The sequence below is a fragment of the Sebastes fasciatus genome, chromosome 3 (assembly GCF_043250625.1).
Source record: "Sebastes fasciatus isolate fSebFas1 chromosome 3, fSebFas1.pri, whole genome shotgun sequence".
NCBI classification, from domain to species: domain Eukaryota; kingdom Metazoa; phylum Chordata; class Actinopteri; order Perciformes; family Sebastidae; genus Sebastes; species Sebastes fasciatus.
In genome coordinates, this window is record NC_133797.1 from 26,447,877 (window position 1) to 26,466,341 (window position 18,465).

Here is an 18,465-nt window from a genome sequence, read left to right on the forward strand (position 1 = left end):
AATCAGTGTTTCCCAAAGCCCAGGATGACGTCCTCAAATGTCTTGTTTTGTCCACAACTCAAAAGACATTCAGTTTACTGTCATAGAGGAGTAAAGGATCCAGAAAATGTTCACATTTAAAATAGTTGGCGATTAATTTAATAGTCGTTGCAGCTCTACTGGGAACCAAAGCACTCTTTTAGCACCAGCTGCCACTGCAGGAGGGAACTCCCTTCAAATGTACTAAGTAAGGATATCGGTGACAATGGGGCCAATCTATTAAATTCAATTATATGTTTATATACTATATATATTATATACTGTAATTTCAATTCCTGTTAACGTTTTGACTTATTTGTTGCTGCATTAAAAAGGTTTACACCTGAATTGTAATTCCTGTTAATTTTGAAGGTTTTTGGTATACTATTTATTGTTTTAATAATAAATAACAATTCACTACACTACTACCTTACACATAAAAGAATGATCCCAGTCACTTCCACACAGTGAGACATACAGCTTATTACTTAAACACTGGTATTGAGTCGGTGCATCCCTAGTAATAAGGGTTAGGGTTAGGGTTAAATATTTTAGATTTAGATTTTTAAAAGTCTTTTGTTGCATATAAGGGGGCGCACAAACACACACACACACACACACACACACACACACACACACACACACACACACACACACACACACGACCTGGAGTGGACTCACTTTGCATAGCATCCTTCAGTTGCTAATGCCAATTGATATTTTTTAGACTTAAGTCCACAAAAATGGGAAAAAATGCAAAAGGTTGTTTAGTATGTCAACCCAAAAAAGTAGCAAAGGTAAGCTAATTGTATTTTTGGATTAATGCCAACAGCGATCTGGCATCCAAAACATTTTTCAAAACTGTGCACAGGCTGATAAAGCATTAACATTTACAGTAAAACTAAAACGAAACTAAACCCTGAAATATGTTCCTGTAATACTGAAAGTGGAACTAATTTACCCTCCAGTTCCAGTTTTACTTTGTTTCATCTCTGTCAATATTGGTCCAAGTTTTTTTTTTCTCTGTCCATTCGCTGAGTGTGTTGTGGAAATACTAACGTGCTGGATGTCCTTTGTCTCTCTCCATCCAGAATATCCATGAGCTCCGATTTCCCGCACTACAGTTTCAGGATGCCAAATATAGGGTTCCAAAATCTTCCCCTAAATATCTACATTGTGGTGTTTGGGACGGCCATCTTTGTCTTCATCCTCAGCCTCCTCTTCTGCTGCTACTTAATAAGGTAAGATCCGTGCACCCGTTAACTTTGGATTTGTTTGTGGTAATAAGTGTCATACAGGGGGCTCTTTGACTGGGCAACATTCTCGATTTACTGGGTGCAACAAATCATTAATGTGGTGGTGGGTGTAACTCAAAGTGTCTGATTTTAATTAACCTTTTAATTAACCTTGTGGACTGAATTATCCTTCTCATGCGTTGCCACTTTCCAAAAAGCCAGGTTGGAAAACAAAAATATGTTTATATATATATTTAAAGAAATACATTTATAGGCTTGCGGGGTTCTCATTTTCAACCTGAGAAAAGTCAGCAGCACACATTGATAAAAAATATCACAGCATTGAACACTTGCTGCAGTGTTTTTTGAGGGATTTGCTTGTCCTACAAATTCATTTACACATTCAGATTAAAAAGCAAATTCCAGCCGTACATTTCCATTCCTCCTTTTTAAACAGATTTCAAATTTACATGTGAATTTACAATTCACATACCTTTGTTCAGAAAAGGCTTCGTGCAGCCTGACTTAGAGGACCATGATGTCTTTGAACATAGTGTACCTTTTGAGACTAGCAAACTGTCTGTATCTCTACTTCTCTGAGGCTTAAAAATTATAATGAGAACTGAATGTTAATTCTCCGAAACTGTAATTATGAAACTATCCTCACAACACATAACATTGTACATTTAAGGTCACTTTGGCTCATTATTTTTTCAAGGGGGACCGCATGTACTACTTCACTGTAGCTGTATCCATATCTACGCATACAGGGTACATTAACAGGTACTGATGCTTCTTAAAGGAACAGTGTGTTACATTCACTTGATATTCTCAAAACTAAACTAACTCTGCCTTCTGCTCCTTGTTCACGTGTTGCACTTGTTCACTCACACACATTCTCCGCCGCTCTGTCTCTCTCTTGCTTCACCACTCACCTCCCACGTACACGCATACTCTGGCTCTGCTATTCTCTAAATGACCTACACTACTCTTACAACAACTGTCTCTAGATAGGGCCATTCGCGTTTTTGCGACAGCCACCGTAGTTCTCCTACTTGGCACACGGGAGAGGTTTCAATCTGCAACCTCACCGCTAGATGTCGCCTAATCCTACACACTGTTCCTTTAATGTAATGGCTTAATAACACGAATGGAAACTTTAGATCCAGTGATCTAAGAAAGTAGAAACACTGCTGTAAAGGTCACTTCTAAACTTGTCTACACCCAGAATTTGTTATGTTCTTGAAATCTATGCAAAACAGTTAATAATCATTTAGTTTCTGTCCAACCAACTGTATGGCACTTATTACTGTGGTCTTAAATTGAGGTTGAATTTACTTAATTTTTTTCCCTTTTTAGGAATGTGTGTTTTTGTATTTGTCTTGCTAATAGTTATTTCACAAAAGGGCAAAATGTTTCAACAGCACAGTTTGGAAAAGGTAGCTATGATGCTACAATTGGTGACTTTATAATCTGAATTTGTTAGGAAAAACAGCAATATTATGCTGAGATCCAAAGCTGCTTATTATAATCATGGCACTTGGCGTCAAAGAAACTAAATCTAGCCCTTCTAAGAGCCACTTATCATCCTTAATGTACTCACCATATTCCCACGTTAATTAAATTAACGTTTGGCTATTCATTAAATTAGCATTTGGATGTTAAATCTCTTGTTTGTATCCATTAGCATTCATCTTGTTAAAGCTCCCTTTTTAAGCACTTCGCCTTGAGTGTAATCCAGTTATTATTTCCCATAAAGGAAAAATGGAGGTGGTTACAAGTCAGCCACTCTTTTTAACCCCACCGGTCTAATCAAATTGTTTTGGCTGCTGTTGCTGGAGGGCTTTTCTCCTGACCGCAACAAACTGAACAGAAATAATGTCCAGCGTTTTCTATTTAAGACCGTGAGAAGCAGCAACAAAATTCAGCCCTCGCCACCCTGCCATATCCTATCTAGCAGGGCAAATGGTACGTAGGTTAAATACTACAATTCCTCAATCTTACTGTGAAAAAGACATTTAATGACTTTGATGCAGTACCGTGATTCAATACTGAAAGTCAAGATTGTCAGGTTTAGTCACTAAAATCAAAAAGAGCGATTTTGCCACATAAAAGGCGTCTAAAGATGCAGTCTCCCAAAGGACTGGCCCAAAGTGATATGCACCATCATGCATGATGAACGGCTACATTTTAAGCAAAGTCTTTTTTTACAAATTGGCCACAGCTTTGTTAATCCTCAAAGGTTAAACATACTGTAGAGGGGGAATCCTGTGCAGTAAGCGTCATTGCTCTTGTTTACACCGAGAGGTGAATGATGGGACCCAGGAATTCACGTTAGAGTTGACGTGTGACGGGTCAATATTTCATCAAAGACAAACACTCGCGCATAGTTTGACACAAAGCGGACTCTCACAGAAAGACTCAACCACCACTATCAGTGAGTCTTCAGGCCACACACATGTGAAATATGCACTGCAGTACACATTACAAGGATTGACAGGTATTTCTTGAGCATGAGGTTATGATTTGAGTATATTTTTTATGCTAAATGCAGTACCTGTGAGGGTTTCTGGACAATATTTGTCATTGTTTTCGTGTTGTTAATTGATTTCCAATAATAAATATTCACATATATTTTCATAAAGCAGCATATTTGTCCACTCCCATGTTGATGAGAGTATTAAATACTTGACAAATCTCCCTTTAAGGTACATTTTGAAGAAATAAAACACGCACAATTAATTTGCGATTAATCGCGATTAACTATGGAAAATCATGCAATTAATTGCGATTAAATATTTGAATCGATTGACAACCCTAATAATTACTGCTCATGAATGTTCAGTGAAGTGACATAGCACAAGGTAGACTAAACCATTTGGTCATTCTTCACAATAATTAATGGTTGTCACACATATTTTACATTCTGAGTTACCTTTCGACTGCAGGCAAATATGATAATGATAGCTCTCAGAGGAAGGTCACCTGTTTTTTCATTTTTCAGCTGGTTATTCTCCTTCCCCACTTTGAATTTACCTTTAAGGGCCATTGAGCAACCCCCATCCAAACCCCTCACCATGACCAGTTGTCCCCCACCCTTGGGAGCCACTGCACCTTTTCCTGCTGACCTCTTTCCAAATGTCAGTTTCTCTCCTAGACTGTGCTGCTTGTTTTACAGATCCCTCTCACTCTGCTGCGAGAGGTTAAGGTTACTTGTAATGGAGGTAAATCTTATAAACCTAAGAATTTCTCCTGTCTCTCTTGCTCTTGTTTTCTTCCCTTTTTCTCTACATATTTTATTCTCTTTCTCAATACCTAGCATGGCTTCTTATCCAGCGCTCTTTCTCTGCTCTCTTGGAGTTGTTTATTGAGAGTTGCACCAAGAGTTTAATATAAACATTGATTGTATCTGTGGGTACTCTCCTTTTAACCTGGAGTTTTGCAAGAGTGCTTCATCAACCTGCAGTAAAGCTTTTAATGTCTGATCCAATGTTTGGGCGATATTGTGATATTTCCGGTGTTTGTTTTCACAAGACACTAAGGCCTATGTTTTTTAAGAATGATATCTGCTAATATGTAACTTGGCTTTCTAATGCATTACTAAGCAAAACAAATATTTAACACAGTTCAGTAAGGTGACATTATATTGTTCTATTTGGACTTATTTCTATAATTGGTTAATCCAATTAATATTTATTCAGTTAGTAGTCTCATGATTGTCTCACCTACCTGAGGAAGAATCATCTCCTTTTGCATAACAGGCACAACCCAAACATTTTTATCATTTTACATATTTTTATCTCAAGATCTGAAAATCTGCTCTGAAACAACGGCTCTGCCTTTGTTTAGCTGTCTCGAGATATATTGTTTGTAAAATCTAGAAGCAGTTTGTATGCCAAATTATCATTATTCTCTGCGGATTGAGAATTGCTTTTTACGCCCATTTGGTACCACAGTGATACACGAGAGTAGGCTGGTGTCAGAAGGCAAGTATTTATAAGGAAATTACATCCATGTTTGTCATTTTTCTCTCTTTTTTCCAGGATGTATGAACACTTTGTCAGTTGAAGATAGATCGCTTACTAATCAAAAAGATGTTTTGTCTTTGCGTCTCCCTAGGTTACGGCACCAGGCGCACAAAGAGCTTTATGCATACAAACAAGTAAGCACTCCAGTGACACACACACACACACACACACACACACACGCACACACACACACACACACACACACACACACACACACACACACACACACACACACACACACACACACACACACACACACACACACACACACATGTTGCAGTTGAGAAATGTTAAATCATACACACTCTAATGCCAAGCACAAATGAAATGATAGAGTATGTGTTCTTGTGCCCCCCTGGTTCATAAATTAATTTGCTGACTCTTCTGGCAGCTGCAGGTATTTTGAGGGTTATACTCCTCAATAGATTAAGCCCTGTTAAGCACTTAAGGCCCTGACACACCAAGCCAACAGCCGTCCGTCGGACAGTTTGGGGCCGTCGGTAAGCGTCCGTCGGCCTAGTTTTTACCGTGTGTCCTGCACTGACGTCTCTAGTCAGCCCGTGTTGGAGGTTTTTCAGCGGATTCAGCATGTTGAATCGTCGGCGGAGCTCGTCGGTGAGAGAAATCACTCTGATTGGGTGTTCAGCTCAAACGAATAAGTGCACGAGAAGAGAAATGTAAGTGAGGAAAACAAGCCAACGAGTAAAATCAAAAGGACAAACACAGAAGGCTCTTCTCATTTTTCATCTTCATCTCATCTGATCATTCCATTGCACTGATATTTTCACAACAACATGGTCATCTGGAATGAAGCTAAGTGGTGAGTGAGAGTGATGTGAAAATAGTCGACAAATGCCACTTTGTTTCACGTATCATAACAAAGGCTTGTATATTCGCAGTCCTCGGTCTTACGGTATCCCTTTTTGAATGACGAATACAGACTACCGCGACCTGCTGGTGTGGAGAGTTATTTCATCTCACACTGGCGCTGAACGTCCGTGCTAACTGGCCATCAGCTGTAGTCTATGCCGTGTGTTGGGGTGCAACTTGTCAGCCAAAACAAAGGCGACGTGAGGCGACTCGACAGGCGGCCTTCGTTGCCGCTAGTTCTCTGATGTCGGGTTGGTGTGTCCCCAGTGTGGCTCAACTAGAAAAATCAGGTTCGCAGTTAGCTGCTTTGGGCTGAGCATGCCAGTATAGCCTGCAAAGCTAGTAAGAGGGAGTGATGGAGGGCATAAACATGACTCTCATGTCCTTCAGTTAAATTAAAACAAGCATTGAAAAACACCCAAACCTGTCAAACTTAAACATGAACACACACTGTTGTGACCATTAACTCTGTAAGTTTTTCTCCTTACTACCTGCCAGCTAAAAATATGAATGTGTCCAGTTTCTCTGTAGGTTATGTAAGACACACACACACACACACACACACATAAGACACCCACACAAACCCACACACACACGTACATGCATTTACTGTAAAACAGCAACTGTATTGTAGTAGATCTTATCTCTGTGCCCCTTATTCACGCTGACTGGTCATTTTTTCACCACACACTCAATATTATAATATGTTATTGTATTCCCAAAAGAACAGGTTTCTACTATCCATTTTACAGTGTTAACCAGTGACTAATCTTTCCTTACCTCTTATTATGCCTCTTAGGTCATCCAGAAGGAAAAAGTGAAAGAATTAAATTTGCATGAGGTAAGCACTCTATTTTTTTGTTGTTCAGTTATTATCAGTTGATGACACTTTAATACCAAAAAATCTCTCTCTCTAACAACTCGGCCTATCTAGTGTACAGAACATTCTGTAATGTAACCTGACAAGTACACATTGTACTGTTATTTTAGATAATTTTGACTAACCAGTCTTACCCTACTTAAAGCAACAATGCTTCAGCCGCAGTGTCGTTCATATACTCAGGTCATCCTGTCTTCCATCCTCTTGGTTGTGCCATGACACACAGCGCTTTAGTTTAAATCAATGGAGAGCACAGAGGCCTTCGCCTCTGAAGGGGCAATTCATGCCGTCGTTATGAACATAAACATCCTCGGCTTCGAGGTGGACAATAAAAGGTTTCAAATGGTACGAACCCCTGTTATGTAATGTGCATCCGGAGCAGACATGTCCGAACATATCAGGACACACGGTAATGTTTGGGCTATCTGCACAGCTGTGCCGTACTCCGCCTGGGTTTATACAGTAGGTCTGTAGTCTCTAGTTTGGCAACAGTGATGACATACACCTTGTTATTTATCATTCAGTGCATCTGTCTTGACACACTGTCATGTGAAACTAGCATCTTGTGGTTAAGTCATGACTGTTCACCGTACTGTTATTATGTAATTCTGTATGTCAGCTCAGCTTGGTTGGAAAATTGCAGTATTGAGTAAAGCATCAGCACTGGATTTGCAGCCAGGAACACTATCACTTTAACACCGTAGTGCAAATGAAATGTTAACAATAGCATCTTCATGTGTGCTTTGACACGTGGCTAAACACAGTTTCTTGTCATCAGTGTCGGAATTTCCCACTGCTCCATCAGGCATCGGGCTTGTATTGTTTATGTTGTTAGAAACTGAGAGAAAGCAATAGAGGGTGTCATGTGAGTGAGGACTGTGACAGAATAACCAAGCTGTATTTGTTTTAGGACAATAATACACACACACACACACACACACACACACACACACACACACACACACACACACACACACACTAGCCAGGGTGGATGACCTAGATTTAAAGGCTCCCATGCCAAAGGATCACCCTGGAGACACGATTATTGAGTTGCACTTATTCGATCGCAGCATTTTGATGGAATATCTAGAATAGGAGTGCTAATAAGGAATCAGTTTACTGATCAAGTCATGTTCAAGTTTGTTTGATGTGTAACCTGATCAGTTATCCTTGTTGTAGTAGGACATTGACCCCTCTCTTCCTTTAACTGTCCTATATGTTGTGTGTAAAGAATACCCTCATGTAAAGGATACAGGTCAAACAATATGGTATGGAAGTAACACGGGTGTATGCAGCTGATCTTGTGAAGAAACATCCACTAATACCTTTTCAGTAAACACACAAATGTAGATACATGTGAGCTAACAATTGGCATATTTAATGAGTGCTCAAACATCCTCGCCCTGCCTTCTAATAACCAAGTCAAACCTATTGTTTATAGGATGGCAGTAGTACTCGAATGAGTGCGATGTTCTGTGGGTGAGATTGTGGTGTGCCTTTTATTCGATTTGCGCTCAAAATCTGTTTGTAATTAGTGTCTGTTCTTACTAAGGCAGCAAATCATTATGTAATAGCAGGCTGGGGACTAAATAGTAGAGAGAGAATGAAGGAGAGCTTAAAACATACAAGTTTAGCAGTTGGATTTGAAGCTTAAAACGGAATCAAAATGTGGTGATGTTGAAATAGGAAAACTCAGCAATGAAGTGATTACATACAAAAACAACAACAACAACAACAACTAAAGCTGCGATTATACTACACATTAAATAATGACTTGGGCTGTCAAAGTTAACATGATAACATGTTAACGCAAATTTGTTTTAAAAGCCACTAATTTCTTTAACGCATTAACGCAACTTGCAGTTTTTAGGTTGTAGCGGGCTCAGTTGTAAAGCTAGACTGAAGATGCTGGTACTATATGAAACTAGAAAAACCTATAGAATCCATTGTTACCAACCATGCGATACTAGCTTGTCACGAAGGAGCCTAAATAACGCTCCAAACTTGCTCTAAATTTTGGCGAGGAAAAACTGGCATGGAAATTTTCAAAGGGGTCCCTTGACCTCTGACCTCAAGATATGTGAAAAATATAGGTTCTATGGGTATCCACGAGTTTCCCCTTTACAGACATGCCCACTTTATGATAATCACATGCAGTTTGGGGCAAGTCATAGTCAAGTCAGCACACTGACACACTGACAGCTGTTGTTGCCTGTTGGGCTGCAGTTTGCCATGTTATGATTTGAGCATATTTTTTATGCTAAATGCAGTACCTGTGAGGGTTTCTGGACAATATCTGTCATTGTTTTGTGTTGTTAATTGATTTCCAATAATAAATATTTACATACATTTGCATAAAGCAAGCATATTTGTCCACTCCCATGTTGATAAGAGTATTAAATACTTGACAAATCTCCCTTTAAGATACATTTTGAACAGATAAAATAATGAGCGATTAATCACGATTAACTATGGACAATCATGCGACTAATCGCTATTTAATATTTTGATTGATTGACAGCCTTAATAATTACATGTCAAAATATCAGTATCTATAACGGTAGCTCTTGTATATCTATTTGTAGAAAGGTTTTTAAAGCTAATTTAGAAGACATATTTAAACAAAATTTTAAAGAAAAGAAAAAGAGATGAAAAATGACACCTAAAATCTTGCTCATAATGATACAATATACCACAGTATAAATGTGGTTAAGAAACTGTTAGGAGTCTGTAATTAACCACACTTACTATACAGTATATTCTCCCATTAGTTGTGCAATGCTCATTTTAATGCATTTACATGAAGCACAGAATTGCACTTAACTGATTAGACACATGTTGTTAATAATAATAGTATTGTGAAAAGATGATGGTATCTGGGTGTATACTCTCCTACAGAGGCCTTGGTAAAGTATTCTCTGATTAGCCTCAAATCTATGCTGCAGGATTTGTTTTGTAATTTAATAATAATAATTTTCACACCAGTCTTAAATTCACACGTTAGGTTTAACAACAACAGGATTGCATCCTGCGCTTTTATTTTTCTGTCCATATGGGCCGGAGATAATGATTTCATATTTATCTTAAAGTAATCATATCTGGCATTATAAAGTTCAGTGTAACCATTGCTGTTTTCATTTTGATAACGTAACTGGTTCCATGTTTACAGTGCTTTTGATGTTAGATTAGATTGAAGGCCTGTTAGTATTTGTGCCATAATATAATTAGGAAAAGGCTGTCTATGCTGCATATTGACATTAGTGCCTACTTTAGATATTTATTTTCAGATTACCGCTTTATTGCAAGGTTTTTATCATGTGAAAGTCCAGTTAGAAGTCCAATACGCCATTTATTCTCTTTTCTGTCATTAATAAAGAGTTTTGGTCAATAGTTTATCCAGGTGTCAACATCACGTATCTAATGTGATTTTGTTGCCAATGGGAATTCAATGTTTTTTTTTATGGCGATTGCAAATTAGTGAACAGAATATAAAGTTATTACAGATTCATATGTACTGTATGTCGTTCCAAATTTGTATGCCTCCACGCCGACAGGTATTGTGTTTTTGGGTTGTCCGCTCGTCCGTCCCATTCTCGTGAAAACGACATCTCAGGAACGCCTGGAGGGAATTTCTTCAAATATGGCAAAAATGTCCACTTGGACTCAAGGATGAGCTGATCAGATTTTTGATGGTCAGAGGCCAAGGTCGGCTAATTATGACAATTTCACACAATTGTCTAAAAGGATAAAATGATGAAGTGATGACATTTTGGACAGACATGGATGTAAATCGTAACTTGACTGTTTGACGGAGGCATACAGCCGCGAGGCGGTAATTCTAGTTCAACGAGCTAAACCTGACCTGCAGGTCTGAGTTTCATAGAAAATTTTCTCGACACAGATGTTTACAAAGTGTGTTGAAAGACAAAAATTGTAGAAAGTAGATGCAAATCTGCAGAGGTGGTGCCAAAGAAAACAAGGGCAATATGTCCTTGTCCCTAGAGATCCAGAAAGAGAGGGCCTGTTGTAGGTTAACTAGTGTCTATTCTGGCCACAAATAGCTTTTGAGGATTATCTTTAGCCTTGGTTCTTCTTTTCTTTTCACTAACTCTTGTTTTAATCTTACTTTGTTGCTTGGCTCTCTTGGACCAATTTTTTATTTTTAAATACATTATTTTGTAACTTATTTCTCCTCAATGTTTGTTAAGTAACTCATTTGTACCACGTATTTTTTTTTTTCTGATCAAATCAATGATCTGGTTATGTTTTTCCTCAAAGTTAAGTCCACGTGTTTTGCATGGAATTTGTAAGTAAAGCCGACAGCGTTTATTCTCTTAATGGGGAGAAAGAGATTCTGTCAAAAGTTGGTGAAGGGAGCCAGATCCCAACTGTGAGTGTGACACCATAGACAAGGTACTGAAAGGAACAAAAACATTGATCTATTCACAAATAAAGAGAGCAAAGCAGACATCTTAACAGAGGATTGTTCTGTGTCCAAAAATCATCAGGAGAGAAAGCTAAGAGCCCCCATGCTGTTCTTTTCATCCCTCCTTATCCAGCGACCCCCAGAATGTAGAGCTGAGAAAAGGAGAATCTGTGTGGCTGAGGGAGTAATAGTTGCAGGATTAGACAGTGTGCCAAATTAAAACCCTCTTTTATGGAAATGATACCCAATGGTGAAGTTGATGAAGTTTTGTGATGGGAATGCTTTTTGCATTTTTTTTGCCCATTTTCTCACAGTTCCAGTGCACTGTTGCCCTTGTCATTGCAACTCTAATGTTGGTCTGGAGAGGGTGTAGTCAGTGTATGTGGTGTTGGCAGTCGCTTCTTTCCACCGGCCAACAATGAGTTTCACTGGGAGGTTTGATTTATGCCAGCCCTGACTTATGGTCAGTAGCTCTGGATTGTGACTTGAAAACAAGAAGCTTGCATAGGCTATATAAGTTGTCAAAATGAGTTTCCTTTGCAGGGTGTCTGGGCTTACGCCTCGTTTCCGCATAGCTCTGTGTACGTATGCATGTCAGCCGGAAGTTCGTTCATTCCTATGGGAACCTCGGTGATCTCTGATGTGTTTGGAAAACTCCTCCTTCCGTTTTTATTCGGTCCGTAATTTGCCTCGAGTACGTTGAAAATGTTTTACTTTTGCAGCAGATAATTGACCGTATGCACTGTGTGCCACAATTAACAAATAAATAATCTAATTGATGACTGTAATACAGCTTTATTTATACATTTTTGTGAAAAGTTTGACAGCATATTTAGCAGTTTTGTGAAATATTTTGTTAAAAGATGTATGAACCACTATATGCAATCTACATTACACAGCTAGCATGCTACCGATATTAGCTAAATATGCCGTCGGAACTTTTCACTGAGAACAAATGTAACGTTATAAATGCGACTCGTCTAGGCTGGACGGCAAAAAACAGACAGTAACTCATAGATAAAAAAACACTCTTTTATATCTACAGTATGTAGTAACTCTCCCATATCTGCGTAAAGAGATGCATTTCCTTGCGTTGAACACTAGTGGGCGTAATCCGTATACTATATGGATTTACAGACACAAAACAAAACTGTGGAAATGAGGCGTTAGCGGTAAGGACAGGGTGACGAGCTCTGACATCCAGCAACTGCTTTAGAGGAGAACCTCTATTCCTTTGCTTTAAAGTCAAGAGACAGTTAAGGTGGTTCTGTCTTCTGATTAGGATGAACGTCCATTATATATCCCAGCTACCTCTAAATAGCGGAGGAGACACCAGGCAGGCTCAGAAGACGCTGGAGAGATTATATATACCGTTTGGCTCGGGGCACACATTGGGGTTACTCCAGGAAGAGCTGGAAAATGGATGTATGGATGGTTGAGCCATTGTGACTCTTGTTGTATTATCATATGGTTCATACTGTTTCAGCATATTCTCACAAATGTATTTGGAAGTGGGATGTACTCACCCTGTATGATGCCCAGGACGCACTGAAGAAATTGTACATGCAAAGCATCTTTCATCATGTATTGCAGCAGAACAATGATAAACCAACATTGAGTTGTTTCATAAATAAAATTGGGCTCAATAAGATGACAAAAAGGAAGTTCTCAAACATTCTTCCAGTGTTTACCAACTGGCAAAATATGCAAAAACAGAATTTCCAGAATCTGACAACTGAAAAACATTTCTCATACACGTACATGCATATTTCTTTTATCTAGTAGGGGTGTAACTATTCATCTACTACATCGATGTATTGTTTAATATTCCTAAGATCCGACTACATCGATAGGTACTCGGCAAGTTGTCCTTCACGGAGGATGTATATCGATCTAAAAACGATTTGCAAGGTAAATAATCTATTTTATCGATACTAAGAATTTGCACCTTGTATTTAAGCAAGACAAACATTATATGCAGGGTCTGTAATAAGCTCCCGCCACCTGCCAAATGCGGGTAAATTGTTGGCACTGGCAGATAATCATCAGGCCATCCAACACTTTGGCAGGCAGGGAAAACGCTAGTGATGGGAATAGTGAACTGTTTCCTTATTGTCCGATTCCTTGGCATGTCATGCCTCCGTCTCTATTGATTCCTCTTATTGATGCTCTCCAGCTGTTATGCGTGCACAATGGCGCAAACGTTATCATGATGTGTTCAACTTCACACACAGCCAAAACAGTTTTGCTAATGCTAGCTGGCAGACCTGTTGGCGCCATTCCTGTTGAACGGGCGCGTGTGTGTGTGTGTGTGTGTGTGTGTGTGTGTGTGTGTGTGTGTGTGTGTGTGTGTGTAGAACAAACACACAACACACAAAAAGACAAACAAGTACAATCTGTCCATCAGGATTACCTCAGTCACCCTTAGAAAGACACCAGTCAGGGATAAAGGACGACTGTTATCACTGCCGTTAACCTGTTTTATCTGTTATGACAGCTAACGGCACTGAGATCATAGACTCATAGAGTTGGGTAGAATGCCGGTTGCCTAGCTCATAGCTAGATAGATGATAAAAACGTGTCTATTTCCCTTCAAAGATTAGGTTTTAATATGCACCAATTATCCTCTCCGCTGTGGTGTGGCTCCACTTTTATGGCTGTGGCTGTCTTTCAAATTGTTCAGTCTTTCTAAAGTCTCGTACCCTGGAAACATTGCCACTAAAGCAAGCCTCTGACCACTAACTGAACAAGTCCCCAGTGTGAGTTAAATCAAGAGTTATATAACAGAACACAGTTGGTCAGTTACTGCTCCGCTTGTTTGTGTCAATTTTTTGCAGATGTTGGCCACAGTTGTCTTTTTCCACGAGTCCTTGACCCTGGTTGTTTGAATAGTTTGTTTCCAATCCACCCACACACAATTCAGGTTAAAAGTGAAAGAACCAAACACCAGAGAACAACCAACAAATTCAAAGTTGTTATCAGAAAATATCTCTAACTCCCCCTCTCCCTTTCAGATTTGTGCCGTGTGCTTGGAGGAGTTCAAACAGAAAGACGAGCTGGGGATTTGTCCGTGCAAACATGCCTTTCATAGGAAGTAAGTATTAGGTTTTGTTGACATTCGTGCTCATACACACACACACACACACACACACACACACAAGTCAAGGACACGTGGATCAGTACAGATTTCCTTAACAAAGTAGCACATTTTCATGCATCTTTACCCACTCTTAGGCATTTTAACCGTGATACAATGAGTAGATGTAAAAAACAACAACAAAGAGACACAATTTTCAGACTAGAGTGAAGTTATTTTAAAAGTCATTGCATGGATGGAGTGCCTGTTGGTGACCCACAATAACTAAAAAGTTAATAATTATATATTTTTGTACATTAAACTAAAGCCAAGTGTGTGAAATGTGGAACAACACAGGACATGATGGATTGCTTGAGCCAACTTCACCCCACACACCTCCCCCCTCTGTGCCCTGACCATTTCAACTGAGTTGTTTATATCAGCACGACACCTCCCTTGGCCTAGTTTTTCCCCCCCAGTTGCAGCAAGAGTGGTCACCACTCACTGAATCCACTGTATAAACACTCCTTTTAGTGTGTGTGCAAGTGAAGTCATGCTGTTTTATAGAGAAAACACATTCCTATCAGACCACAAACAAAACCATTCAGTGGTGAAGAGCATGCTATCTTTTCATTATTGATTAATCTTCCCATTATTTTTTCAGTTACTGGGTCGATTGTTTACTCTATAAATGTCAGAAAATAATGAAAAATACCCATTAGAATTTCCCAGGGGCTAAGGGGATGTCTTCAAATAGCTTTTTTTTCTCCAAAACTCAAATATATTCACTTAACAATGATAGACTAAAGCAGCAAATCCTCACTTTGGTAGAGCTGGAACCAAACAAGGGTTTTTCATTTTGGCTGGATTCATCAGTTAATTGTGTTTTGAAGTGGGGTTGTATGAGGTTACTTATCCAAAGTTGGTGTATTATTTACAGTAGACGGCAGCTGGCACGCACTCAGCTTGGAGAAACAGACGCCGGAGCAAAGCAATATAGCGCTGTGGACGGGGACGGCAGAAGAAACATATTTTAGCCACCTAAAAGAAAGGTTCACCATATAAAATCAATATCAGTGATTGTATGTTATATTTAGAATATTTTCTGATGGCGAACTGAAATGAAAGTGAAATGTATCTATACTGTTTTTGTCATCGGAGTCATCTGGCTTTGGAGAGAGCATAGATACGTTTCACTTTCAGTTCATTTTCCCCATCGGAAAGGGCTGTCTGACGGCAAGATAAGTGGTGAAAATATTCTAAATATAACGTACACTTAGATTGATATTGATTTTTTTTTTAGGTGAGCCTTTCTTTGAGGTGGCTAGAATACGTTTTTCTGCCATCCCCGTCCACAGCGGTGTATTGCTTTGCTCCCGTGTCAGTGCTCCTGTCTGTTTCTCCAAACTGGAGGCGTGCCGACTGTCGTCTACTGACTATGGATAAGTACCTCATACAACCCCACTTCAAAACACCCAAACTATCCCTTTAAGTTACTCCTAGATCAGAGAACTGCTAGGTGCAGCTGTAATATGGAGTACCAGATTTGGGAATTTAATAAAACTGCACAGCCCCTGCCTCTGTCTCAGTGATTGACAGTGCTAGCATCACAGCTGGAGAGCAGAACAGACTCACAATAATGATGGTGTGTGTGTGTGTGACCTAATGTTTGACCGTATGCACATAATTGGTGTGGTTGCAGAATGGGATTGTCACGCTTGTTAAAAAGAAAACATGTGAGTTGAACATATTCAGCTGCAGTATGGCCACTTCATAATGACCCTGAATGGCTGCCTCCTCCTAACACCATGACTCAGTACTCCTTCTGGGAAGGAGACCATTGAAGTGCTTCTGAGCCACTGAGGACTACAGTGGAAATAGCACCAACGGCCAGCTCAGTAGAGCTTATATACCACTGACCATCCACACACAATCAGATTTTCGATTATGAGACACTTGTAGAATTTAAAGGTGGCTGTAAAGTTTGTAGTTTGCTTCTTAAAAGAGAACAGAGGCTGTGGTGAGCCTGGATTCTTGGCATTTACAATGAATTCTTATAATAACAAGTTTTCATGGTGAAAAAAATTACCTCAGCATCCAAAGAAAATCACATGCAATGCAAAACCCTTCTCTGCTGTAGATCTGTATCAGAGCCAGACAGATTCTTTAGGTAAATACCAACATCAATATTGGAGAGTTTAAAAGCAAATTCGTTTTTTAAAAATTGTTTGTGAAAAAATGTACTGTGTATGGGACATATTACATGTGAAACATACATTTGTCAGTGCCCTGTGGTGGACAAACTATTTAATGGCTGCACCGTTTCTAAATTACCGCAAACATACAGACCTCTGCTAGCAAACAAACGTAAACTGCCTTAGAGCTTTCAAAGGAATCTTTATTGACAATTGTCAACAGCCAGAATGGCCCTCAGTTGCCGACGGCCGTGTTTTTTAAAATATTTTACACGTACAATGTGAGCGCTAAGGTCGTGGCTAACAATTGGACCGTACAGTGTGAGCACATAAATCGTGAGCTTTGGCTTCACATCACAAACGATCTACTCGTACAGTAGGAGTAGAAATTACACAACATTTCTAAAATCATACAGTGTATGCCCAGCTTTAGACCATGCTCACTGCTTTTGCTTTCTTGCAGGTGCCTCATTAAGTGGTTGGAGGTGAGGAAAGTGTGCCCGCTGTGCAACATGCCCGTCCTGCAGCTCGCCCAGCAGGCCGGCAGCACGGATCCCCCTGTGCCAATACAGCAGCCTCTACCCGGCATCGAGAACCTGGTGTAGCAGACTCAATCCCTCTCTTATATTACACTACAAACACACACAAACACACATCCCATCACTCATACTCTCACATATACAGGTACACTGTTGGTATGAGTCTGTGGACAGAGCAGAGAAACTGGAGTCCATGCGCAGATGCTCACAAAAACTCTGCAGCCATCGTCACCTCTTGTATCCTTGCATTGGGTCACAGGAGGATTTCCTGATATCAGTTCTGACTGATAATCAGCTCTTTTCATGTTTTTCTTTTCGCGGACAAATGAAGAAGAGTCGATCTAGAAGAAGTTTCCTTCTTGGCCAATACGGGGTCGATAACTTTTTCTCAACCAAAGCACTTTTCTGGGGACACTAGCTAAAGACCAGGAGGAAAAAAAACACAAAAGCCAAGAACTACAATAAACTAAAATACAAATTGTTTAACTTTTTTTTTAACAAGCACTTTATGAGAAGGCAAACCTTAATTGCTTGTGATCCTAGTAGCAAGGTTGTGTTTTATATTTTATCATTAACTATTATTTCTTTGTACAGTACAAAGCCACATGGGCTTTTATTTTTAATTAGTAAATTAGTAAACTTTGATTTGTAAAAAAAAAAAAATCTCAAAGGGACAACAAACCTGTCAGTAGATAGATGTCAGGAAATTTGGACAATGCTTTTAGTTGTAATTGCACACATGCACACACAAACACAAACACACACATACACACACCCACACACACACACACACATAAGAAATGAAGCTCAAAGCAACCATGAGACTTTGTCTGACTAAATGTGAAACGTTTGAATGTGTTGAAATCCAGAATTGTTCACACTAAGCCTATAGGATTGATCCTTCATTGCCTGTTTGTCATTCATTACAATGTGACTGTTGTTATTATCCTTTTTTATTATTCTGTCAATACAGGAAGGTGATACAGTGAACAAATTATATTTTCATTGAAGGAATTTACCGGGTAACATCCACCACATACGAGTGCTGTTAGGCACAAGAGCAGGCTATTCAGGACCTCTTCAACAGGAAATCAGAGTTTCAAAGCAACTGCTTGAACTACTGTGATTATCTAAACCAGTATTAGTGTGTAAAACCTGGTGCTTTATCTATAAAACTACAGAACAAACACCAGTAATG

At 39.3% G+C, this 18,465-nt stretch overlaps 1 protein-coding gene across 2 annotated transcripts in view; it reads left to right on the plus strand.

Annotated features, from left to right (window-relative positions):
- Positions 1-17,748, plus strand: part of rnf24 (ring finger protein 24) — a 36,024-nt gene extending 18,276 nt beyond the window's left edge. For both annotated transcript variants that reach the window (XM_074629912.1, XM_074629911.1), the window contains exons 2-6: positions 1,110-1,259; positions 5,373-5,415; positions 6,951-6,992; positions 14,472-14,551; positions 17,192-17,748. In XM_074629912.1, coding sequence (XP_074486013.1) covers positions 1,117-1,259; positions 5,373-5,415; positions 6,951-6,992; positions 14,472-14,551; positions 17,192-17,333 — 450 coding nt within the window. In that variant the 5' untranslated portion in view covers positions 1,110-1,116 and the 3' untranslated portion in view covers positions 17,334-17,748. The remainder of the gene's footprint in view (positions 1-1,109; positions 1,260-5,372; positions 5,416-6,950; positions 6,993-14,471; positions 14,552-17,191) is intronic.
- The last annotated feature ends 717 nt before the right edge of the window (positions 17,749-18,465 follow it).